Below are 27,892 nucleotides of genomic sequence, written 5' to 3' on the forward strand. Positions count from 1 at the left end.
ACTGGTTCCGAGAGACACATAAAAATAACAAAGGTAGTGTAGGTGTTTATTGCTAAAGATTTGCAGCCTTTTTGGGTGATTGGAGATGAGGGCTTTTGTCATCTTATAAAAGCACTCAATCCGCTTTACATTTACGTACATTTTTTTTTCAGCTCCGAGATAATTAAGATGCTTTATTTATGTTTACTTAAGTACAAATGTGTTTATTTGAAATGGCCAATTTATCTTTATTAACTTCACATGTGTGTTTATTTTCAAACTGTAGGATTTTATGTGCTCCCCAGTTTGTACAATGTCTACCAGCAGCTGTGAGATTTCAGTGTTAATTTTTTTCATACAATACACTAGGAACTACTGTACTTTTCTTGGCTTTTAAGTAAAACAAAATGAATACTGCAATAAAAAGTTTTTAGTTTTTTCATTTTACTGTTCCTATTGCCTATAGAATAAAAAATGAAACGAACCGAAAACCGTGTTAAAAAACCGAGGTATGTATTGAACCATGGGCTAACTGTATTGTTGCATCCCTAAGATATATATATTTATATATCTGCATGTATGTACCAAGTAATGATATAAAAGTACATAAATACAAATGTTTCAGACAAGCATACATACTTGTGACTGTTCAAGACAGGTCTGTCGTGCGAGTCGTGCTTGAAACCCTGAAAAGCAAGACATTCACATCATAAACAAATAAATGCTCCACATTGCATTCAATAGTTTTCTGCAGGTATAAACAGCTTCAGAGCATTGACACCATTAGCAGATTCATAACTTCATAATGTTAGTGTGTCTTGTTCCCGTTTAGTATGTAAGGTGTTATAGTTTATACCAGTGGTCACCAAACTTGTTCCTGGAGGGCCAGTGTCCTACAGATTTTAGCTCCAACCCTAATCAAACACACCTGAACAAGCTAATCAAGGTCTTACTAGGTATACTTGAAACACCCAGGTGTGTTGAGGCAAGTTGGAGCTAAACCCTGCAGGGACACTGGCCCTCCAGGGGCCTGTTTCAGAAAGGAGGTTAATTGAAAACTCAGAGTATTTTAACCCTGAAATGAGAGAATCTCTGGGTTTTCCGTTTCAAAATGGCAGGTTTGTTAAACTCAAGATATCAGGGTAAGTCAAGCCTGTTTCTGAAAGAAAGGTAACTTTAACTCAGAGTCAGTTACCATGGTAACTTACTCTGTGAATCTAACCTGGTCCGGAGCAGGTTTTATGCTCTAAACTCTGAGTTTCTGTCTGTTTCCTCCCCTTTTTTAAAGATGAAGCGTATTTCTCGCCTTAGCCTTACGTTTTCACACACCTATTTTAGAGCTCGTTTTGGAGATGCCAATAAAAACAATTGATGGAAACGTCATGATTCACATAACTTTTGAAAATACGCATAATAAAACATGTGCATAACTGAGTAGGTTTAACTTTTATTTGATAAGAAAAGATGCACATAAACTACGAAGTGCACTTAACAAATTACAGTATGTACATTAAAAAAGGTTTGTTAGAGATGATGATGAAAATGTGTGTGAATGGACAAACCAGCAGGCTGAGCACACTGCAGAACATCTTAAATGTTGTTTTAGTCATTCTAAAATCCAAGTGTTTCAGTATTAGTGTACATAATTACCTCCGAGCGTCTGGAGCGTGTCAAGAGTCTGCGCATCTGGCTTCAAACGCCCCCACGTGTTCATTGTGTGTCAATTGTCTTCTGAGGCGCTACTACATTAATTAAATAAAAAAATAATTGACGCAGCTTCTTCTACCGCAGTAAATTCTGTTTTTAGTGTTGATATTTGGCGCCAGTTAATCAGGAAGTGACGATTGTGTTCTCTTTGACTCGTTGGATAAAAACGCTGCTTTATTCGCATCTTTTAGGCATTATTCCAGTTTTGCATACATTTATGTAATAGCCTATATTTTGATGAAAACACAGCTATTGCCTACATTTTTGTCACACACAGAACAAAGTCACGTACGAGGCTTGTCCTTTTTTCATAAATAATTAGCTTAACCTTCGACATGTACCGTTACTAGATTAATTGGATTATTCTGTCTAAAAAATCTTTTTAGTATTCCTTACCTTCTACATGTTATATTAACCTCTATCACTTGATCAATAAAAAGGCAGACACACAAGTGCACTGTTAAATCTATTAAAACTGATAAACGTGTATAAAAGTTTAGAAAAAAGTATAAACGTCACACATTACGTTACTTATTTTATTATACTTAAATGTTTAAATACTTTAAATTAAAAATTACGCATTTACTTGAGCAGCTGTTTTCCCAGGCTAACTGTCTCTGTTTCACTGATGGTTGCTTCTTTTTAAATATATACACTCATATTTGCTATAACTTTGCATAAGCAGATCAAGTTCTGCCGGAGAAAGAAATGGTGATCTCTTTTTTTAAGATGTTGCCACAGTCACTCGTAATGTCTGTGCTCTATTGATAATGCCTTTTTCTAGTCACGGTGCGCGCGCTTAACTATGAGTTGGTCTACTGAAACCGAAAACTCAAGGGTTTTTAATCTCTCGGTAAATCAACTCAGAGTTCAAGTTTAAACTCCGAGTTGTTTGAACCTCCTTACTTAAACAGGCCCCAGGACTGAGATTGGTGACCCTGGGTTTATACAGTTTGTGTCAACTAGCAATTATTGTGTTGTACAGCACTGCACTCTAGTGGACAAGATTGTAAACTCGTGATGTATTCACTTGTTAAAGGGATAGTTCACCTAAAAATGACAGATTACCCATCCTCCACTTGTTTCAAACTTGTTTAGCTTCTCTCTTCTGTTGAATACAAAAACCATATAATCTGACAAATGACTTTACCACTGGTATCCATATTATAAACAACAAATAGGAAGTCAATGAATGTTTTTATTCCAACATTCTGCAGCATATTTTCCTTTGTGTTCAACAGAAAAGAGAAACTCAAACAGGTCTGAAACAAGAGGAGGATGAGTAAATGATGATTTAGATGATGTTTTGGTTCTTTAATTCTGTGTCTCTGGTTACACGTTTGAACACACACCTCTTTGGGCTCCCTGTGACATTAATGGAAATGCTCCGGTCAGGATGCTGTTAAATACGGGGTCGTTGAGATCCAGTTCATTGGAGTCTCTCTCCCACCAGGGCACAACACCGGCAATGCCACAAGCGCCGCCCGGCTCACCCTCGTAGAACCAGTCGCTCTGCTCATCGTCTCCTGAAATGACACACACACACACACACACACACACACGCTAGAAACGTAGAACTGTGCTCTCTATTTGATATGTATAGTGATCAGTTATACTATATATGAATCTACACACCTTGTCTTCCCTCGTCATTGGTGTACAGACCTCCATCGCTGCTGTTGCTCACACTGCTCGTCTCGCTGCAAACACACACACACACCGCAGATCGTTTTAAGCCATTTGTGTGAAACAAAAGCGTCAATCTCAGACCCTAAAATATGAATCTAATTATTATTAATATTTTATAATTAATGCAACTCAGTATACCTCATTTTAAACATTTAAATCAGGGTAATTGGCTACATAGTCAAGCAAAACCCAAACCAAAAAAACAGATTCATAAAGTATTTAATACAGTTTTAATTTGCACTAAAAAAGTATATCTTCATGAATTTTTGAGTGTTATATATTTATGCATATTTAACTAATAAGCTAACTATTAAGCTATATACATATATATAAACAAATACATCAATTACAAAGAAAAAAAAACACAGTAAAATTTCTAAAACTGTAACCATTTAAAATGCTAAAAGGATAAAAATTAAAACTTGGTTAAACTAATATTAAATCATATAATAATATTAAACTAATATTAAAAATACATTTTTACTCAATCATACTACAGTAAACACCAATCCTAATGCTACCCCCTCCCCCTCCCAAAATTGTTTTTTTTAAGTGTTTTAAATTAGATTTTCAGTACATTCAGTATTTTCTGTGCTTTTTAAAATACATTTTATTTTATTTACATTTAATATATTAGTCAAGGAAATTTATTATTATTTTAATATAAATCAGCACCATTTTAAGGCGGTAAAAATATGACTGACATAAAATTCAAATATGCCAAATAATATGCCATTATTGTTTTCTTTTTGCTTTAACATCATGCGTTGTGCAACTAAAATAAAACCAAAAGTCTAGTCCTGACCAAAATTAAGTGCAAGTGTTTTTTTTCCCAGATTTTGAGTTAAAATATGACCAGGGTTAATGAGATTTACCCATATTAATGTGCTATGCTAATGTAGACTCTGATACTTTTGATCAAATAAATCAATAATATTGCATCTGGTATAAAATCTGTGCAACAGCAATAAAACCAAAAGTCTAGCCCTGACCAAAAATAAGAGCAAGTGTTAAAGGGGCAGTATGTAAGTTTGACACCTAGCGGTTGAACTCAGTATCGCATTCTTGAATTAAAACAAACTATAGCACAGGTTGCCAGATTAAGAACCAACAGGAACGAGTGACTACTGAGCCTAAAGTCTGATTTAAACCGTGTTCTAAATAAAAGCAACGGCATGCCATAGAAGAAATATTTTCCATAATAAAGGGAGTTTTTGTTCTAACCAACACATCGAATTAATATGTTAGAAACGGCTTCTATTTCTCACCAGTGAACAAAAAACTGACAATGATCACCTCATGTACTTTAATCAGTGTTAAATGCTACTATTAAAGTTTAAATGCTATTATAAGTGACATTTATTGCCATACTACTGAAAGCAGCAGCAGATAGTTCACCTCAGATCTTGAAAATAAAATAAACCGCTTGAAATTGAACTTTGGAACTAAACACATATCAGTGATTCAGCATGTACATTCAATAATGTTAAAGAGGTTTAATATGTATTAATCAGATCATGAACCTTACCATATCATGAGTGCACTATTTTGTGCGTCTGAATGGCTGTATTTCAATTTCTGTCATGTTTCGTCTGGTACAAACAGCCAAATAGCTTATCACTATGCATGTCATCCTGTAGCATATTGTTAGGACACGGGGTTACAATGAAACCTGCCCACCTAATGTTTACTGTTGTGAGATTTATATTATTTGCTAATAAATAACCACATCATGTGGAACTCTGAATCTGCGTCTCATTTCAGACTCTGCTACTGTCCACAGGAGGTTGCATTTTGGTTGCGATCGCATGCTTTGAGAGCCTTCATGACTGAATGAATCAAATGCGCTTTTTTCTTCAAAGGCAACCAGGAGTGGTGAAATATGATTGGCTAAACTGGCAGTGGGTGGGTTAAAAGAACCAAAACAAAGGCCCCGTTTACACTGTCAGGTCTTGATGCCCAATTCCGATTTGCTGCCCATATCTGATTTGTCTGCCTGTCCATTTACACGTTGTTTTAATTATGACCCATATCCAATTCATGTGTTTACACTTGCCATACCATTTACGATGCTGCGCATGCATAAAGGCAGGTTCTAGCATCTGTGCCACACTAGCCACGATGGATTAAATTGTCTTGTTTTTAGCTCTGCGAAATATGCGAAGTGTAGTATAAGCAGTGAACGGTTCAGTCCAGATTTACCCCCAAGCAGTTAATGTAATGGTTTAGCCCTGATATGTGTGTAGTTGAAGATTTAGCCTTTGCCAATGTGTGCACTGGTGTTAGAGAGAATGAAGTTGTTCTATGTGTAGCCCGCAATGCGTGCACGAAGTTCGCCCAACTTTAAAATAAATTTTGAGGCGGAGGTGGGAAAGGGCCGTCATCGCAGCTTGCACCTATGGTTTATATATGGTGTCCTCCACCATTCTGAGGAAATTGTGGGTAAGAGAGAGATCTCAGGTCTGGTGAAAGCAAATTGTGGCGACTGACTTCTTTCCTCCTCCATGTTTCCTCTGTTGTTGTTGTTCGTGTACCACAATGGTGTCTCCACACACTCTTTCTTCGATGTCTTTAAACCACAGAGAAGCACCACATTGTCGCAAGTATAGCAACATAAAAGGGAATGCCTCAATAAATCCCATCTGCCTGTTTACATGCCAGTCGCATTGTCACATTTCCGATTTATATTTGATTTATTTTCACATATAAAGGAGGCCTGAAACCGATCTCTGAATATTCGAATGCATGTGTTTTTTTCGTGTTTACATGGTCATAGAACAGATCCGCTCAGTGTCACTTATGAGCAAAAAAATCGGCATTGGGTCACAAACAACTGGCAGTGTAAACGGGGCCAATGACAGCCGTTCCAGCACAGGAAACACATTTTCAAAGCAGAATATCTGAATTCAGGGGTCCGTTCTTCGTACCTTGCTTAAATGATCTAAGATGATTTGGCAGATCCTGGATCTTTTAATCTCGATAACTGATCTCTCGCTATTTTGGTTTTACAAACAAGATTGCGAATCAAATTAAAATGTCTGGATGAACTGATCTGAGATCGCTGCTTGTGTTGTGAAGGACAGATCTATCGATCCTCGAAATCATGATCAGCAATGCAACGATTTTGTGAAGCATCAAATCACCGGCATATTAACTGTCAAAACATGTTTATGACAGCAAAAATGTATTATTGCTTTAAAAAAAGTCACATTTTGTGCATTTCTATTATACACAATTTTTACTAAAGCGATCTAAAAAGTTCATATCAATAAGTTTTCTCTGTGCACCACCAGGTGGTAGTCTTTGTACCTTCATTTTCATTTTATATAGTTTAAAATATGTACCATTTTCCCAAGTGTATATAACTACTACTGTAAGAAAATATCAGAATTCGGTACATACTTTCTGTATTATCTTTGCTTGAACTGAGTATATATGAATTGAACCTGCTCCCGATCAGGTTTGACCTAGCAGAACTGTTGCTATGACAATGGGCCCTATCATACACCCGGCGCAGTGTGGCGCAAGGCGTGGCGCAGTAGTGTTTTGGTAGTTTCAGCTTGGCGCAAGAGACGTTTTGAGGCGTTGCGCTACGCTGTTTAAATAGCAAATGCATTAGCGCTAATTTGTGCGCCCATAGGCGTTCTGGTCTAAAAAGGAAGGCGTTCTGAGGCGGACCGCTGGTGCGTTGCTATTTTGAGAAACTATAATAGATTTTTCATTAGACCAAAACTAACCCGGTCTAAACTCCGGTGCAGAGTTGCGCCTCGCTTACGCACTGCTTAATACACACAAGAGAGCAATAGGCAAATATCTTTACATATGAAAAAATTTAAATATTAAGGATATATATAGGATATAATAAGAATAGATATAGAATATAAATATAAAGGATTAAAATATTACAAAACATTATTTTCTAGCCTACATAAATATAAAAAATCACTGCTTTTATGTCTTCTTCATCTCGGGAGGCTTTTTCAGTTCATTCATAACAATTTGCTTTTGTATAATGTTATTATTATTAGCAGTATTATTTATTATATTCATATTAATATTTGTTTTATTAAAAACAAGCTTAGATTTGCCCACCTGTCAGGTTTTAGACCATAAGGGGCACAGCATGTGTTTTAGGATATAACTCAAGTTTTTGAGCACATTTTGCTATTATTATTCATTTATTCGTTTGCTGGAAATTAGAACTGAATTTAGAAATAGTTTTGAAACGAATATTTGTGCTATTTATAGACTAATTGATGTCTGTGCGTAAAGGTTTCCCTATCCAAGAGCGAATGTGAAAGTGATCCATTATCTCTCATTCTCACGCAGTAGATGCTCTGTTTAACTGTTTTCTGTTAAAAAACTGTTAACTGTTTGCTAGTGAAATGCTAATTTTTTCCACTTAGACTTACTTTGCGTCCTGTAAATAGCGAATGCGCTCTTGGCACGACGCAGCTGACTCTTAAAGGGAATGGGAGACGAGATTCTAATTGGTTTATTCTCAAAACACACCAATACCTCATTAAGAAAATAAACTCAACCCTTTTAGAACATGCGCCGTGGCGCAAGGCAGATTTCCCGTCCTTAAATTAGCAAAAACGCGTCCTGACACGCGCCCTGCGTTTTGCGCTTTGCGCATGGACCGTCAAAATAGAGCCCAATAACTCTCGGATCAGCTTTGAAGAACGAAACGATCCTGGATCGTGTCAAATCGTCAATATCCAAATCCAGCTAACCGAGTAATCCACATACTAAGAACGGACCCCAGCATTGTTTTTTAGATATACAAGAATGTTCACTCAGCATGTTTCTTAAATATCTACAAACATATTATGGTATTTTAATGCTTTAGAAGAATCGAAACTTACATACAGCACCTTTAAAAAAAAACAAGTAAAAACAGCTATTTTTTTCTGCATTTTCCCCTGAAGGACAGAAGAAACAGGAAGAGGCGGTGCTATAAAGAGGAAGTGAACACTAACCACCTGTCACTCATCTCCTCATCTGAGCCTTTCTGCTCCTCGAAGTCCATCTTATCTTTGAGCGAGTGTCCCGCTTCTTCACTCTCCACCACCACTCCTTCATCCGCCACGTCCTGAGTGAGTCTCTGCACTGTAAACTTCCTCTTCTTCACCCTGTTCTTGTTGGCGTCGCTCACTTTGGCCTCCGGACCGAACACAGTCTCTCTGCCGCCCCCTACTGCTGGTGCTTTAGCTGGTGGCGCGAGCATTGCAGTGACATCTAGTGGTGGATCCACAGCCATGCGCTTGACTTTCCGGCGTCTTCGCAAACTGCGTGTCCCCAAAACATCCGCCCCGCTCAGATCATCCAGCCAAAGTGGTCTTTTTCCTCGGCCGGAGTCAGCAGTGAGAGGCGTTCGGCGTTTGGCGCCCAGCTGCTCATCAGAGTCACTGTTATTGTCACGGGTGTTAGCGCCCCCTGCTGCCGTGGAGGAACGGTAGTCTTTCTGCTCCTCCAGGCTGGATTCGGAGCCTTCGCTTAGGTGGCAGGTGTCCCAGGGTGGGTGAGGATTGTCGGAACGACGTTTCCGGCCACGGCGCTTGCGGGCCTGGCGCTTCAGCAGGCAACCGACGGCAAGGGCATGATCTCCTCCATCTCCAAACCCTCCACGGGCTTGTTCGGAGCTCTCCTCCAAAGCCGACACCAAGTCATGGACCAGCTCGTCCATCGTCCGCCGAAAGTGCCTGAAGAGGAGTGAACACAGGTCAAAACTTAGACACAAATGAACAAACCCTACTAAAAGGTCAATTTCAATCACACTTTATTTAAAGGGTCAAATCTTGCAATAAGGTGACGCTGTGGCGCAATGAGTGGCACATTCACCTCACACCAAGAAGGTCGCTGGCTCAAGCCTCGGTTGGGTAAGTTGGTTTTGTGTGGAGTTTGCATGTTCTCCCAGTGTTCGTGTGGGCAGAGGTGGGTAGTAACGAGTTACATATCAGCCATATCACCCTGCAGCCCAAGACCGGTTACTCACTGAAGCTAAGCAGGGCTGAGCCTGGTCAGTACCTGGATGGGAGACCACTAGGGAACACTAGGTTGCTGTTGGAAGTGGTGTTAGTGAGGCCAGCAGTGGGCGCTCAACCTGTGGTCTGCGTGAGTCCTAATGCCCCAGTAAAGGTGAAGGGGACACTACACTGTCAGTGGGCGCCGTCTTACGGATGAGACGTTAAACCGAGGTCCTGACTCTCTGTGGTCATTAAAAATCCCATGGCACTTCTCGTGAAAGAGCAGGCGTGTAACCCCGGTGTCCTGGCCAAAGTCCCTCTATCGGCCCTTACGATCATGGCCTACCAATCATCCCCTTCAACTGAATTGGCTCTATCACTGTCTCTCCACTCCACCAATAGCTGGTGTGTGGGGAGCTCAATGGTGCCGTTGTCCTGTGGCAGCCGTCGCATCATCCAAGTAGATGCTACACACTGGTGGTGGTGTGGAGAGACCCCCCTCATGATTGTGAAGCGCTTTGGGTGTACGGCCATACACAATAAATGCGCTATATAAATACACATTACATTACATTTACTTCATTACATTTACTCCATTACATTTACTTGAGTAAAATTGTTGGGTAATGTGTACTTTGAGTACATTTAAATATGTGTACTTCTACTCTTTCTTAAGTAAATTATTAGAAAATAAAACTTACTCTTACTTCGCTACATTTCGTTCCTCCATTACAGTCAAATGGAAATAAATATGATCAATATGTTTTGTTAACAAATTATGCTAGGCGCCGCATTGGAGAGGTTGTTTCGTGAGAGGTTGTCATAGAGACGCGTCTCCCACTTTTGGTTAGGGCGCGCGTGCCTGTGTTGGAATAATGGCTGAAGTCGAGGGAGACGTGCGAGTTTATACTGCGGTCACGCCATAGCCATCTGCGGTTCCGAGAAGGACGGTCATGCTGTCTGTGCAGTGAGTTTATCGGACCAGGTTAGCTAGCCTCAAGTTCAGTCTGTTAGCGGTTTAATAAAGCTGTTTAATGGAATAACTGATTATCCCAGTACATATTAGTCATTCAGGCTGTAAATATAAAAATATAACATTCAAACGTTATTTTTAACATAAACTCATAAAATTACATTATATTTTATATATTTTATATATATATATATATATATATATATATATATATATATATATATATATATATATATATATATATCAGGGCTCAAAATTAACTTTTTTACTTGGTAGCACCGGTGCTCCCAACTTCAAATATTTAGGAGCACCAAAAAAATTTTAGGAGCACCAGAAAAATTTAGGAGCACCACCAAAAATGAATGAGCACAGCTGCAAATAGTTTTTTAAGGGATTTATTGTATTTTAAAACAACATTAATAGGACTGACAAAACACAGAAACAACTATCTAACTAATGCTGCGAAGACATTTATATTTGTGTGCAATAATTCCAAAATGAATGTCTAATAATTAGGCCATAGAATATTAATGATGATAAAAAATGACAATAATAGTAACAATGAATTACATTTCTCATTATGATACTGCCTTGAATGTGCATGAATGTAGGTTATCTGCTATAAAAAGTCTGTTACTTTATGAAAAATAATTGAATAGTTTGCATCAAACAAAAATGAAGCATTGCAGTGAGAAATATTTATTTTGTACTGCTGTTTTTATATGCATGTCAATTTAATAAATATTTCTGCTACAAAACAAACAAAAGATTATAATAAATCATTCAATTCAATTATGAAAGCTGCAAAGCAGTCATCAGTAAATAAATATAAAAATAATATACACCTCAAGAAAGAATAGACAAAAGAAAGTAAGTAAAGTCTCACTTCTATCACTCTTTAAAAGTTTTGGTTTCAGTTTGTGTCAATTTAAATGTTCAATCTGAGATGATCTTCATTTTTCTGTGTTAGTGGAAAAGCAGGCGAGTCAGCCGACCCCATTTATGAGCAGGCAGAGCAGGATTCTTGCGCTAACCATCGGCGCAATACCGGTCTTTGTTATGAGCCGCAGTTTCAGTGTAAACTTAGGAAAGGCGAGCTTCTTTGGCGATGATATGGACAGTATTAGATTTGACTTTTAGCGGACATTTGCGCTGAACACGCAGTGAATGCAACGCATGGAGACTCGGGCACCTTCTCCAAGAAGCGCGTACTCGATTGATCTCAGCTGGCGGATCATTATTCACCACGTGACGTGTCATGATCGCTTTCATCTGCGCCTCAACTTTAGATGGGTTTTGCAAACCTGTGTGCTTTAAGTTTTTACTCTTCAGCCGTTTGCATTTCCCGTGGTCATAAAAGCTCCTTCCCTGTCATCTGACAGCGGAATACCTTGAGTGAATGACAGCTAATATGAACCAATATAGCGGCAGGGAAGAGCGATTCAGCACGTTTTTACAAAAAATCAAAACAGGTCGCACTACAACCATTATAAGCAGTCGCATTAATGCGCCCAAATATTTTATGAGGTCGCATAGATTCATTTTCGGGCGCATATGCGACCAAAATGGTCGCAATTTCGAGCCCTGTATATATATATATATATATATATATATATATATATATATATATATATATATATATATATATATATATATATATATATATATATATATATACACACACATACATATACACATACATATACATATACATACATACATCCCCCTTTTTAATTTTTTTTTCTTTTTTTAATATTTGCTAAATGATGTGAAATTTTCACAGTATGTCTGATAATATTTTTTCTTCTGGTGAAAGTCTTATTTGTTTTATTTCAGCTAGAATAAAAGCAGTTTTAAATTTTTTATTCACCATTTTAAGGACAAAATTATTAGCCCCTTTAAGATATATTTTTTCTATATAGTCTACAGCAGTGGTTCTCAAACTGTGGTATGTGTACCACTAGTGGTACGCAGGCTTCCTTCTAGTGGTACGCGGAGGAATGAAATATGTCATGTACATGCTACACGCATTTCAAAATTTATCAAAAATGATGTATATAATATGTCATATATGACATATATACTATATTTCTGATGTAATCTGCCACGTTTTTTAACTGTGTAGAGTTGTAGCTGCTTTACTGGGCGTACTGCGCTACTGTATTTCAATACTTCTCATTTTGGTGGTACTTGGAGAGACTATTTTTTTCTGAGGTGGTACTTGATGAAAAACGTTTGAGAACCACTGGTCTACAGAACAAACCATTGTTATACATTTACTTGCCTAATTACCCTAACTTAGTTAGCCTAGTTAACCTAATTAACATATTTAAGCCTTTAAATGTCACTTTAAGCTGTATAGAAGTGTCTACAAATAGATCTAGTCAAATATTATTTACTGTCATCATGGCAAAGATAAAATAAATTAGATATTAGAAATGAGTTACTAAAACTGTTATGTTTAGAAATGTGTTGAAAAAAATATCTCCATGAAACAGAAATTAGAGAAAAAAATAAACAAGAGGCTAATAATTCTGACTTCAGCTGCATATATACCATTAATAATAATTAGCCCCCTGTTTATTTTTTTCCCCAATATCTGTTTAACAGAAAGATTTAACACATTTCTGAACATAATAAAAAAAAAAAAAATACTAATACTACTAATACTTTTCTTCTTAGACTTTACAGACCTGATACTTGCCTATTGCACTAAGTCATTGTTGCTCTTATAGTTGTGTAAATTGCTTCCTTGTCCTCATTTATAAGTCGCTTTGGATAAAAGCGTCTGCTAAATGACTAAATGTAAATGTAAATAATAGTTTTAATAACTCATTTATGATCACTGATTTATTTTATGCTTGCCATGATGACCACATAATATTTGACTAGATATTTTTCAAGACACTAGTAATCAGCTTAAAGTGACATTTAAAGGCTTAACTAGGTTAATTAGGTTAAAGTTAGGGTAATAAGGCAAGTCATTAATGATTGTTTGTTCTGTAGACAATCAAAAACAATATTGCTTAAGGGAGCTAATAATATTGATCTTAAAATGGGTTTAAGAGGATTAAAAACTGCTTTAGCCGAAATAAAACAAATAAGACTTTCTCCATAAGAAAAAAATATTATAGGAAATACTGTGAAATTTTCCTCAAAAATAATTTGGGAAATATTTGAAAAATAAAATAAATTAATGAATAATTTTGTGAAACTATATAATCAAGTATACACACACACACACACACACACACACACACACACACACACACACACACATATATGTGGATATATATGGGGTGGATTGGTGCAGATCTGCAGAGTGGCAGAGTGGATGCGCGCGTACTGAAGAGCGGTGTTATCGCGCGCGTACTGATCAGCTGTGTTGTCGCGCGCGTACTCAAGAGCGGTGTTGTCGCGCGCCTACTGAAGGGCGGGACCGAAGGTGTGCCGCGTCGCGGGGGCACTTTTGATCATTTTGGAAGGGCACTTTCTATCCAAGACTATGGCATGTGCACTTCACAGGTTGAGCCCTATGTGTGCACGTGCCTGGTGTGTATATGTGTGTATAAAAAAATTATAAGTAACTAGTAACTATTTACTTGAGTAATTATTTTATCAGGTACTTTTTTACTCTTACCCGAGTAACTTTTAAGATTGTTACATTTACTTGAGTATAGATTTTGGATACTCTACCCACATCTGCGTGTGGGTTTCCTCCGGGTACTCCGGTCTCCCCAACAAGTCCAAAGACATGCGGTATAGGAAAATTGGGTTGGCTTAATTTTCCTTAGTGTATGTATGTGAGGCCGTACTCACACTAGGTACAGTTGCCTCGAACCGGGCCAAAGCACGCTTGTCCCCCCTCCCGTCTCCCCCGACGGCCCGCGCTCACACCATATCGGGCCTTGGTACGCTTACGTCATCGCTGCTGCGCTGTTCAGAAGCGCTCTCTATGGCAAGCCTTTTTAGCATTTAAATCTTTGTTCTGACTCCATACATATATTTAGAGATATCTCTAATTATATTTTGACTAGTCATAATTATAATTCCACTACTCAGAATGACAATTAGAGAAATCTGCAATTACAATTGTACTAGTACGAAATCAGATTGAAGATATCTGCAAATATCTTATGACTAGTCATATTCCTCCATTGACTTACATTGAAAAATATTTGCAGATATCTCTAAATGAGTTTTGATTAGTCACAATTGTTATTAGAGATATGTCCAAATGAATTTTGACTGCAAATATTTTTCAATGGAAGTCAATGGAGGAATATGACTAGTCAGTCATAATATATTTGCAGATATCTCCAATCTGACTAGTCGAATTGTAATTATGACTAGTCAAAATATAATTAGAGATATCTCTAAATATATTTATGGATAGTCAGAACAAGGTTTAAATGCTAAAACGGCTTGATATACGCTCTCACCCAGCAGCACAGTGGAGATTTCTCTAATTATATTGTTTCAGTCGTTTGTTATGCAGTGACATGCAGTCAAATATTTCGCCAAACAGTTCTTAGGGATGCGGTGACACGCAGTCAGATATTTCACCGGACAGATCCGCCACTTTTGGCGCTCATAAACAATCATAAAGCTCTCGTGCTGCAGGAATGAGGAGGTTTGCTGAAGGCGTGCAGTGAGGGGTTTGCGTCTTTAATAAACTACGGCAGTTTGTGTTCACTGAACAGTAAGAATGATTAATAAATCCATATGAAACAGCCCCTTAAAAGTCACGTATCGCTTTCAGTTTTGGGCTTTGGCGTGTTTTGCACTCACACACAAGCGTACCGCGCCAAAGCCCAAGTGATCCGCGCTCAGGCACACCTCTTCCAACCGGGCCAGGGCCGGACAAGTGAACCGTGCTTGAGCCCGATTCAGCGCACTCACACTTCTCAAACGATCCGGGAAACGGGCCTGGGCACGGTACGGATGGCATAGTGTGAGTAGGCCCTGAATGAGTGTGTGTGTGGATGTTTCAAAGTGATGGGTTGCAGCTGGATAAGTTGGCAGATCATTCCGCTGTGGCGACCCTGGATTAATAAAGGGACTAAGCCGAAAAAAAAATGAATAAATCTTGCTATTAATAAGCCATTAACTCCTTTATTGTCACCCCAAACATTGGGGTTGTTCATGTCACATTCTAGCATAAGTCGCTCTGTTTTCATCAAATATTTCAGTTTTATTTGTCTGTTTAAAACATTTAAACTGGTTTGTTTGTCCACATCTTTCACACACAAGTAACATGTATTATTAAGGATTTACGCTTCCAAATTTGATATAAACAATGACTATGCCATCTAGGATCTATACATATTAAAACAATAACACTATTAATACGTCTGGAAAATCAATCAATTAATCATTGGTTTAAAGCTCTATAATAAAACACCACAGTATCAGCACGATAATAAAAGCGCAAAGGTCCAATGGTGACGGATTTAACCTCTTCTGAGACAAAATGTCAGCCATATGTCTGACAAAAATGTCAACAATATCAAAAACACTATGGCAATACAATGATAGGCTAGGTACAATAGTAAAGTTGATCATGTCAAATTATTCATTTCTGCATTATTTCTCTATTTAAAGCATTTAAATCGGTTTGTTTGCTGTCCACATTTTTTAACTCATCCACATTTGATGATGGTAAAAACAATGACTATGCCATCTAAACCCCTACTAGCTATTAGGTTCTATACATATTGAAATCATAACACTTGTCTGGTGAATCAATCAAATAATTAATCATTGGTTTAAAGCTCCATAATAAAACACCACAGTATTAGCACGGTAAATAAAAGCGCAAAGGTCCGGTGGTGACGGGTTTACCATCTTAACGTTATTTCTGATACAAAATGTCTGCCATATGCATATAATGTGATTTTTACTTATTTTAAAATGATATTATTTCATCAACATTAACAAAAACACTGCATAGGGATACAATGGTAGTTACAGTTGTGAGGTTGATCAGGTCAGAAATTCACACTTCGGACACATCATGACCGAATCTAAATAAACGGAGAGAATAACTTATAAAATCACGCAGTCAATAACCTACCAGCCGGTTCCCGCTTTACCGAAGCTCTTGATCTCGGCGGCGCGGAACATCAAACCCGCAGAAAACGACAAAAACTCACAGGAAAATATCGAGGCCGCGCTGACAAACCATAGCGCCTCAACAACAACACCTCCAGCGCCGGAAGCGGACTACAATAGTTAAAAGACACGTTTCCGGAATCCGAGCCGCCTTCTCTCAGCCATATATATATATGAGAATCCCTTCAAATACACTATTAATACACTATTAATAATAAAATTAAGGAAATTCATTCACATACAAGTTACCCAGTAAAATAGTTGTTATTAAAGTACATGATATCTGTGGTTTCTGCAATGTGAAGAGAGCCTTTGTCATTTATTTTTTGAATGCAACTTTGTAAACAATTTCTGGAAGGATCTAGCCAAATATATTTTTAAACAGACACAATTTAGTTATTATTTTAAATTAAAAGATATTGTTTTTATTATAAAAACAAATCCAGCAAATGTCTTTAATATATTGTTAACCTCTTCATTTTATTGGCAAAGTTTTACTAAGACAAACAGAAATTTGCTAAATCATCTCCCACGTTACGTTTTTTTGTATCGAGTTTGACTTCTTTATTTTTACTGTGAAACTGTTGAAAAGCAAAAAAATCTGTAAAATATCAATTATTGTGACACTTTTTTTGATTCCCCTGTCAATTCTTAATATCATTGGATGTAGAAAGGCTGTGCACTATACTTTTTGTAATTATTCATTCATTAATTTTCTTTTCGGCTAGTCCCTCTATCAATCTGGAGTCGCCACAGCGGAATGAACCGCCAACTTATCCAGCCAACTTATCCAGCACATGTTTTCATTAGCCCATGCAGCCTTATAAACACACATAAAACTGAATGTGTGTCATGTAATTCACAAGTGTGTATTTGGACGGTGAACTTGAGGGTCTCAGATGAACTTGACCCTCTCACATTACCACAAACACACAGTTTACAGCAGGTAAATATAGAAAGACTCGGACTCTGTGCCTCATAAACACGCTGTAACGCAGAACGACTCTCTGATTAAATGCCTCATTTGAAATTACTCGCAATTTGGGCTGATTTCATCTGCAACATTTGAGTGTTTAAAACTTGCGGTGGCCATGCAGAGAGAGGATGAGGAGATAGAGAATGACACTAAAAGTGAACTGAAGGTTCAGACAGAAGAAGAAGAAGAAGAAGAAGAAGAAGAAGAAGAAGACGAAGAAGATGAAGCCATCACCTCCAGCTGGTCTTGGGTAACCTGCTATCTTTATTTGGCATTTTTTATTAGGCATTTGAGTGTAAAGCCTTTTGTAAAGCTTCTTTGAAACAATAATTATTGTGAAAATCGCTATAAAAATAAACTTGAATTGAAATTATTAAAATAAATTTTTCCATATTTTGTGACTTTTTATTAGTTTTTTTTTATTTATTTATGCTTTTTGATTTGCATTATTACACCTTGATCTTTCTTCAAACAACTTTTAACCTTGAAAAGTTGGAAAAAGTGACTTTTATTAACATTTTTAATAGTTTAAAGTGGTCAATTGTCTGGGTCGGTGTTGTTTATTATGCTAAAATAACCTTGTTATAAACTACCAGCACATTTTCTGTTATTTTACAGACTTCTTTCTCTATATAATATATCTTATACATTCTATTATTTCAAACTACTGAAATGTCAATAAAAGTCTCTTTGTTTAACTGTAGAGTTGAACTTTCCACATCAAAAGTTAACAGAGCAAAGATCAACATCCCATAATGCAATTCATAACCGTAAATAAACGGAAAACACTCACAAAATATGGAAACTGTTAAACAACAAATGTTTTTTAACAGTGCATCTAATAAAGTCATCAAAACTATAAAATAAGAAAAACATTAAGATTATGGATCTGTCACAATCACCAGCGATTTATGAGGGTTAATGTAACCAACCCAAGCTCATTCTGAAAACACAGCCCCGCTGACGTTTCTGGAAACCGCCATTTAAGTGGCCGGAGGTCCGTATAGCTTTATTTCGTTTTTTCAAGGAAACGCTACGGGGCGGTGTGACGCCGCTTCTCTTCGCACTCGCTGGCTGGGCTGACAGCTCACCTCTGTGTGGAGGGCTTTCCCGCCGCAACCAGTTTGTCTGGTTAGCTTGTCGTGTTACGTCAGTGGAGCGGAGGCCCGGAGGAGGAGGAGCTGGCCGTGGCGACGATCGGGTTCGAGTCTGGGAAATCAGGTAAGACAAAAAACAGAATCCAAAAAATAAAGCGAATGAGATCGTAACGGGGCGAGAATGCAGTGAAATCCAAAAACGTGGTCAAAATCAGATAAGGCCTTTTCTTTTTTTGGACGGCTTTTGTAAATCGTTGCTTGGGTTTAGGGAAGAAGGATGAGGCGGAAGGTGGCTGGGTCGGCCGATTGGCCAGCTGTCCAATCAATCGTTCAGTCATTCATTCAGTCAGTCGGACAGACGGTCGCTCGACATCGGCCTCCGGTGGCTTTTTACATGAGAACAGAGCGGGCGCAAATGGAGCGCGCTCGCAAGAGGCGTTCGAGACACAAAAAAGCGCACACACCGGCCACTAGCGGATTCGCGAAAACAAAAACTGCACAAATACGTACCTCCCGAGACATATTTCGCAGTCTCCAGAAACGTCCGTGGGGCTAAGTTTCCAGAAAGAGCCTGGGTTGAATGTAACAGGGTATGTATCAACAGGTCTCGGCAATGTCTATGAGTGTTTGTGCAATTTATATGGTCATTATGTGTTTATTCAATTGAGAACCGGGACAGGTGTGTGTGTGTGGTACCTAAAGGGAGTTGTAGATCATATGGAGGCAGAATTACTTAGAGTGAAATTGAATGTTCTCCAGCAATCTATGAGGATTAGATTGCTGGTGATCATGACAGTAATAACCCAAAAGAAAAATCAAGACATAACTAAGAAAACTGCGATATATGTCAGAGTAATTGGTGGTTCATTCTGCTGTGGTGACCCCTGATAAATCAGGGATCAAGCCGAAGGATAGTGAGTGAGAGTGAACTAAGAAAACCTAAAATCTTGTATTTTAGCTTCTTCACTGTAAAAATACTGAGTTGTTTTAATCCAATGTTGGGTTAAATATGGAAAATGCCAACACTGGTTTAATTTTTTATTCATTCATTGATTCATTCATTCATTCTCTTTTCGGCTTAGTCCCTTTATTAATTTGAGGTAGCCACAATGAAATGAACTGCCAACTTATCCAGCATATGTTTTACACAGTGGATGCACTTCCAGCTGCAACCTATCACTGGGAAACATCCACATACTCTCACTCACACACATAAACTACGCAAAATTTAGCCTACCCAATTCACCTATAGCGCATGTGTTTGGACTTTGGGGGAAACTGGAGCACCCGGAGGAAACACAGGGAAAACATGCAAACTCTACACAGAAATGCCAACAGACCCAGCTGAAGTTCAAATTAGTGACCTTCTTACTGTGCTTCCACTGCGCCACCTCGCTGCCTCTAACTAAATAATTGAATCATTTAAAACAGGGTTTAGTGATGAGGCATTGATATTGCCATGTGAAGCATGTTGCATGCTGTTGGCCTTGTGCAATTTGCTATTATGGAATATCTCTTAGATAAGTTATTATACCATGCTGTAAAATGCAAGTTGGATGTTTGGTGGAAGGAATGGAACGGAGGCCTCTCAGGGAGCTCAGTAACTCCTGCTGGAGTGAATTTGTGCCTTGTAACTTTGTAGATGCTTTTCATGTTCAAACAGCACCAAACAGTAAAGAAAGTCAAAACTTTAAAAGTATAATAAGACCCATTTAAAGAGGACCTATTATGCAAAAAAATCACTTTTATAAAGGGTTTAAACACAGTTAAATATATCCAGCCTCTAATGGTAAAATGTATAGATTAATTTTTTTATAATCACACTTGATAAAAACAGTCTGCAGAAACACTTTGATTGACATTCTTTCATTGTACGTGCCATCAGAAGGGGAAACTCCGCCCATTAGTGACAATCTCTCCCTCATTAGCATATCTTTTTGAATCTGCTACTGTGCTTTTGTATTTGTAGCCCCACCCTCTTTTGAAAAGAGCACAATCTCATTTGAATTTAAAGCGACAGTCACCAAAATGGCACAATTATAGCACAGCCTAACAGGGGCAGTTTCATACAGTTAATTTGTGTGGTATTTTGAGCTGAAACTTCACATTCACAGCAAGAACAAAGACTTATTTTACATCTTGTAGGGGCATAATAGGTCCACTTTAAAGGTTCACGAAACCCTTGAGTACTGTTTTTGAGATTTTAACAGATTTGTGTGTGTTGAGCATCAGTTTAGACGATGTGAGCACCTGTTAGCTTTAATTGTGAGTAAAACTGGATCATTTTGATCTTTTGTTAGGTAATTTCAGCTTACGGGTTTAAAATGATTTTTGGGGCGGGACCTAAATTGCCGATGTAGCGCAAAACTGCAAGTGCAAAGATGACGCGTCGGTTTCTCATAATTATTCATAAATGAGTTTTCTTATCCTATGAGAAGAGCCGGCTTCTTAATTATTCATGACTGCACATGCTTTCCGAAGGCAAGGCAGACCTGCCAGTGCCAAGCTGTGAGACACAGACCCACGGACCCACGGCACACAGTATTTAGCCGTTCATGAAGGGTCGTATGTGTTTGTTTCCATGATCCATGGGGTTTGTTGCATGTTTTTCCCCGTGATGCTGTCAGAGCCGATACAGCAAAGCTATTTGTGTGCAGCAAGCATTTTTGTCGGGAGAGCAGTAGGAGAATTGGAGAATGGCAGACGTTGTCTTTTATCAGGAGTTCGTTCACATTTAGACACATCGCCGTGCTGCTGTATTTACCTAAATCCTCCTAATTACCAGCAGGGCTAATGGTTAAAATAGACAGGGCAAGAGACCTGCTGCACTGAGTCTGCATTCAGACCCGGGGATTGGGGGAAAAGTCCTTATTTATAGTGTTCATATGAACACGATTAACTTTATAATTATATAAATTGTGGTTTTCTGTATATGAAATTCTGAATAACAAATGTATCAGGGCATTACATTACTGTTTATTTATTTGCATTTTAACTTTGTAAACAATAAAATGCGTCTCCTCATGGATTGTGTCTCATTTTGTGAGCTGACAGACAATAGTTGTTCGCTCCCCTCCTTCTCCCCTGCTCTGCTGGCCACGCCCACTCCTGCCCTTTGCTCGTGGAGCTCCACGCCCATTATAATGCATCTTTTGAAAAAATACTGAGGTAGACCTGAACCGAAAGTGGGGGGTGTCATGACCCTCTAAATAACAATAGAGTTTCAATGATCCATAAAACATTGTTGAGCAGTTTTGTTATTTATCCAATTTAAATTTCTACCTAAGCTATAAGCATAATAATTGAGCACATAAAAAATAAACACGTGTGCTGTTTTTCATCAGACTATGAGTTTGGTAGAACATTAGAATAAAAGCAAAGTGTGGCGTGACTCAAAACCTCAGGAAATCTCTCATTTCCTCTTTTCTCACTGTCTGTCTAGCTCTCAAAAACAAAAACAAGAGCATAGGTGTGACAAAACTACACTGTAAACGATTTCTGTTGTTTTCACAGTATTATACTGCATTTCTCAACAGTTTTTTACTGTATAAGCTGTGCACAGTGTGTTACTGTATATATTGTTGTTTTCACAGTATAATAATGTATTTTCAACTTTTCTATACTGTGAACATGGTTAACAGTATGTTACTGTAGATTTTACAATGCATTTTGGGGAAAAATCTGTTACTGTGCATCTAAATACAGTACTGCAAGTGACCAAGAACAACTCCACACACACTATATATTATGATTATTATGTTTACTTATTTTTAGACAAATTATTTTGTGAAGTAAATAACCTAACCAGTTTCTTCAGACTGTTCAGTGCATTAAACTGTCCCCTGGTTTTCCATTTTTGGGTGCACTGCACCTTCATTTTATAAGGTAACATGGAAATATGAAATAATATTTAATAAACATAACTTTGTGCTAAACCAAAACGTAAATTGGAACAAAAATAATTGATTCACGTAACCAAGGGCTGTTAAACACAAAATGATTTCAAAGTCAGCTTAAATGTCAGAGTGACCAACCTGCTTTAGACGGATTCAAGAATATTGGGCACCCATATGGGCCACCGTAGAGGGCACATATCTCCGCATTTTCAAAACAACATTTTAAAATACGCACTATCTTAATAAATAAACCACAGAATTGAGTTTAAAACAACAACATTCTCGCATGAAAAACGGTTAAAACTTTATTTCATAACACATTTATTATCTAGTCATCGAAGACAGGGGCATGTCTCAATAATGTCTAGGCCGATTAAAGCATGAGGTTTGCCGGATACATGAGTGATGGAGCGCCGTCAACCCCTGGAGGTCAGAATCTCCCCTATCGGCAAAGCACACTTAAAAGTAGTCATGATATCTATAAACAAACCACAGATGAGTTTGGAAGAACTATATTCTCGCATGAAAACCCGTTAAAACTTCATTTCGTGACATATTAAACGCAATATTTATGATATGATCTGGCTTTTCTCATTCTCCATTATATTTGCTTGTTGGTGTGAAATGAACTCTGGGAGAAAAAAATATTAATTCTCAAAACACTTCAAGCGAACCTTATTCGTATTGTTAAAGTCAGATACATGTAATATTTTCGCTGGTAAAGTGAAAAAAACAACAACAATATTACTATTTTATCAATATCACGTTTGCACTGGTTCGGTTCAGCACTCAAACGAGACCGAATCGGATTGAACCGTTTGCTCGGGAATTATTTTATCACACGTGTTCACAAGCACATTCAGCAATATGTGTATAAATGTATGTGGCCGAGCAGTATAACGAAATAGTAATAATTTATTGTTGTGTCTTAGAATAATTTACAAAAAGGAATCGGTTTTAGGCGGATTCGACTCTTTACTGTTCTAAGGAGCCGATTCATAGAACCGAGCCGACTCGATTCGACCTTCACCAGGCAAGCAACGGCTCTTCTAATTTGAAATCCACCTGTCGCCTTTTCCTCCAGTGAATTCATCCTCGGTAAGTGTTTAAAAGTCAAATTCTGTTCGTTAAAGGGTTGTTTTGTGTATATTTCCGTGTAGTGTGTGTGTAATTTAAAATAATTAACCAAGTTACTTCAGTTGTAGGTTCTTATGTCACGTTATTCGACGCCAGACCGTGTTTGTAGTGTTTGCGAGGTATTAGATAACGTTAAGTGAGTTTATCTTAAGTGAGTTTTTGACCATAGTAACGTTACCTGAAAAAAACTTTTACTTGGGGTTAACTACATTAATGAATTCTGTATTTCAGCACAACACTGAGATGAAGGCAAAGTCACCATGAAAAGTTAAACGTTTAACGTTAAGGTAAGCTCTGGTCTTCATGTGGTCATTTTGACTAAGTTATCATTATGGTTAAATTTGTAAACTGTAGGTTAACTTACTTATTCAAACTAAACTCACAATGAAACAAGTCTAAACTGTTTTATTAAATTGAGCTGATAATAAAATTCAGTTGATGTCTTTTAAGCTAACGTTAATATTAACATAATTCATATTAATTGTCTATTTCTCACTGGTTAATGAGCTTATTGTATAACGTTAGTGTGTCATTAATTGTACATTTTATTTTTGGTGTTCAGGTGTAGGGAATGATTTGTATACAAATTTATTTGAACCCCATACAGATTGGTATGGTTGTACCATAGATTTAGATTATTAAATGTTAAGTCTTATTTTACTCTTATCATATTTATCTTTTTTGCAGCTACAGCAATTGATGTTGAAAAACTGATGCTACCAATCTCTCCTCACTTGATTATTCAAGGTAATGTTGATGTCTTCCTCATTTTGATTAGATTATAAAATGTCAAGTTGTTCACAGATTTGTTGTGAGGAGTTTCATGTACAAACTCTTTTTCTTCTTCCAGTAGCGACGCAGTGGCACAGTAGGTAGTGCTGTCGCCTCACAGCAAGAAGGTTGCTGGTTCGAGCCTCGACTGGGTCAGTTGGCTGAATACAATGGCATAATGATTCTGCTTGCTCACAGGAGGTACTTGATTTAGTTTTCCTCAAGCGATACATCAGTTTTTATGAGTACTGCGTGACACTTGAATTGAAGGGACAGTTCACCCAAAAATGAAAGTAATGGTTTTAAAATAGTTAAAAATAGATTTTTTTTGTTGCATTTAACACAAACTCATATATTTTTTTTAAAGAAATTTGGTTCAAATATGGATGTCAATAGTTACTGGTTTCTAACATTCTTCAAAATATCTGCTTTAGTGTTCAACAGAAATTCAAACTGGTTTAAAACACATGGAGTAATGGTGGCAGAAAAGTAAACTATCCTTTTAAATATTTTATTCTGAGACTTATTTTATATGTGTCTTGTCTTTTGCCATATTGTCTTTCTAGCTCAGATTGTGATGAACCTGGAATGCGACACCAGATACTCTTAAGTCAAGAACCAAATAAAGCACAGATGTGGAGCGATCTGCAACTAAACTAACTGGAGGAAAGGAACCTTTAGGTAAAAACACCTGCCTTATTTAGATCTGAAGTATTTTATTTGGCATAGAGTATTATTTTTTTATTCTTATTCTAATTTTATGTAATGTATATACTGAATATAAGTCATTTAAATTTCACAAATGATTGAATATAAAATATCATCTAGATGTCTTATTTTTCATTGTCTTAAACAGGGGTGCTCAACCCTGTTCCTGGAGATCGACCTTTCTGCAGAGTTTAGCTCCAACCCTGATCAAACGCAACTAAACAAACTAAATAGTATCTGAAGGAGCACTTGGTAAATAAAGACAGGTGTTCTTGATCAAGGTTGCAGGTGAGCTCTGCGGAAAGGTAAATCTCCAGGAACAGGGTTGAGCACCCCTGATCTAAATGCTCAAAAATGCTGAAATAGATTCATAAGGATTAATGCTTAAAGTAAATGTTTACTTCTCTCTGTAGACCAAACATGCTTAGTATCTCTCACATTTTAATAAATTATTCATTTTGGTTACTTTTACACACACACACATATATATATATATATATATATATATATATATATATATATATATATATATATATATATATATATATATATATATATATATATATATATGGGTAAGCAAGTATTTAATAAATAAAATTATTTAACCAAATGACTCTATTAACCTAGCTGCTGGGAAAAAAACATGTAAAATAACAGATTTGTTTTTTTTTTTTTTTTTTACAGTGTGGGTGAACATACTACCTGGATGTCCAACAAAGACTGCACAAGAGCTCATTGATGGCACATTCTGTCCTGTCTACATCTCTGACAACCTGAAAGTGCTTCGACATCAGTGAGTAATAAATCTTCATATTATTATGCATTCAGGATTTCTGTAAGCCTATCTTTAATTTAAGTTTGTAATCAGCAGTGACTGTTTTAAAAAATGTGGTATTTAAATTATTCTTAACGTTTTACTGATGCTGTGCACAGTAACGTCATGATGATTTAATTTGAGGAAATGTCACTGGTGAGGTGTAATAATATTTATTTGTTTCACTGACATGCCATCACTGCATATTGAAATACAGTAAAACGAATTGACTGCAAAATATTATCACAAACATTTCTAGTAGTAGACTGCTTGACTACTCTTCAGTTCTCTGCTCAACTTTAACACATTTGTTCGTGTTGCTGCGCCTTTCAGCAGATTTTGCCAAAAATGAATGCTTAGTGATTACTTTGTTTTATGCGAACCAAATGTCAGTAACTCATCATTAGCATTATTTTTTTAGTTAGAAGTAGATTTTTACATGTTAAAAGCTTAAAAGTACTTAATTAACATTAGTCACGTTAAATTAGATTATTTTATTTATTTATTTATTTATTTTTAATATGTAGCCTCTTAAGGTCAGAATTAACTGTGTTCACCCCTCTTAAATTCGTGGAAGCTCTAGGGTGGTCATGGAATCAGATATTCAAGCTATACAGAGTCAGACATTAAGTTAAGATGAGACTTTATTTTTTACATATCTGTGTGGACACTTGACTAGTGTTGACTTGACTGATCTTTTCCCCATTAACATTAGTGTCATTGTAAATAGACAACAATCTGTATTTTGCCAACAAAAACGACAAAAAAACAGTGTTTTATTTATATAAAACAGCAGTGCGGTGTTTGGTTTCTGAATGAATGAAATAATTTGAGGCATGATTAGTTTTTACTCCAGTGATTGATTTTGCTTGTCATTTTTGTAGGATCATCAGAAGTGCTCCTGCCCTTTTTCACTGTCCCTTTTCTACAACATCATTTGGCCTTCATCATTTCGTGTCTTGTAGCAGTATTTTCACCTGTTTTTAAAATTGTAATACTTTTTGATGCATTAATTGTTGACTGGTTTTAATGATCAATTTTTCATTAGTGTTCTGTTGCTGTGTTATATTGAATAATTGCTACTGTTTCAGTATGGTTTACACAATAAACTTTTATTGTGAAGTTAAAGTTTCAGTTTCTTTATTTTTCTTGCATTTCTTGAACAGTTAAAATAACATTTGTGCAATTTTTAAAAATTTTTTTGCTCATTATAAAGTAGCACTATTAAATACAATAAAATAACATTTAATAACTGTAAAATACTTTACAGTAATAATGAAAGTAACGTTAAAATACCGTAGTTCTGCATGGTAAAAATGTACAGTAAAATACTGTTTTCAGTTTTGCAGTATGTGTATCAGTACTGTAATTGGTGTTACAGTAAAAAAAAACAGTAAAATGATGTAATACATTTTACAGTAAATGTAATACTAAAGTAATTAGTATTACAGTAATGTTACTGTTTTATGAAATACAGCAGCTACTGGATAATTGTTGCCAGTAACTTACTGTTAATTTAACAGGAAATCGTTTACAGTGTAGACAATTTATAAATATTTATCCGCAAATAGAGGGTTGTATTTGTGTGTGTGTGTGTGTGTGTGTGTGTGTGTGTGTGTGTGTATGTGTTTGTGTACAGGTTTTGGTGGTTTACAAGAACAGAAATTTGTATAATCACATGGGTATGACCAAGTTCTACTCTATTAAGGTTTACAAGGACATGCCTTCTGTCCTTGTAATTCAAAATCATATATGATTGATATGGGCTGAATTTAAACATAGATAAAATTGAACATTACTACATTTAATCTGTTTGTTTGAATTCAGTCTACAGCAATAATTTGCAACCAGTCACCTAAACAATATAGTAAATTAAATAAATAATTTTTCATTGCAATTTTTTTATATTTTGATCACAAAGCTTAAAAATCATAATAACAGTGTGTTCTGGCACCAATTTTAGCCAGAGTTTTCCGAGGAGAGTTGGGTATGGGGTAGGGGGGTGGATTAAGTTCATATAATTTCAACACAAATCAGTTAAGTTAACTTAATCATATTTACA

At 36.8% G+C, this 27,892-nt stretch overlaps 2 protein-coding genes and 1 long non-coding RNA gene across 13 annotated transcripts in view; 2 read left to right on the plus strand and 1 right to left on the minus strand.

The window, feature by feature from the left end:
• Positions 1-16,561, minus strand: part of gpatch2 (G patch domain containing 2) — a 33,262-nt gene extending 16,701 nt beyond the window's left edge. For 2 of the 4 annotated variants that reach the window (XR_012395530.1, XM_009294977.5), the window contains exons 1-5: positions 16,394-16,527; positions 8,361-9,080; positions 3,322-3,386; positions 3,039-3,212; positions 619-665 (exon numbers count right to left, since the gene is read on the minus strand). Coding sequence is in view for 2 of the 4 variants with exons in the window: in XM_009294977.5 (XP_009293252.1) it covers positions 619-665; positions 3,039-3,212; positions 3,322-3,386; positions 8,361-9,080; positions 16,394-16,443 (1,056 nt within the window). In the remaining 2 variants the exon portion in view is untranslated. 4 annotated transcript variants of the gene reach the window in all.
• Positions 16,562-17,159: 598 nt separating this feature from the next.
• lpin1b (lipin 1b) overlaps positions 17,160-27,892 on the plus strand; it is a 71,518-nt gene continuing 60,785 nt past the window's right edge. For all 5 annotated transcript variants that reach the window (XR_012396086.1, XR_012396087.1, XR_012396093.1 and 2 more), the window contains exon 1: positions 17,160-17,657. Coding sequence is in view for 2 of the 5 variants with exons in the window: in XM_021468702.3 (XP_021324377.2) it covers positions 17,523-17,657 (135 nt within the window). In the remaining 3 variants the exon portion in view is untranslated. The remainder of the gene's footprint in view (positions 17,658-27,892) is intronic.
• On the plus strand, positions 22,790-26,958 carry LOC137495481 (uncharacterized). 4 transcript variants are annotated; one of them, XR_012396106.1, is made up of 7 exons: positions 22,790-23,498; positions 23,769-23,824; positions 24,225-24,284; positions 24,388-24,509; positions 24,875-24,989; positions 25,701-25,809; positions 26,715-26,958. It is a non-coding gene; the product is annotated as an uncharacterized lncRNA (long non-coding RNA). The 4 variants fall into 4 exon arrangements; XR_012396108.1 differs by having other exon boundaries at positions 23,432-23,498; positions 24,391-24,509; XR_012396107.1 differs by lacking the exon at positions 22,790-23,498 and adding an exon at positions 23,599-23,673.

The sequence above is a fragment of the Danio rerio genome, chromosome 20 (assembly GCF_049306965.1).
Source record: "Danio rerio strain Tuebingen ecotype United States chromosome 20, GRCz12tu, whole genome shotgun sequence".
Classification (NCBI taxonomy): Eukaryota; Metazoa; Chordata; class Actinopteri; order Cypriniformes; family Danionidae; genus Danio; species Danio rerio.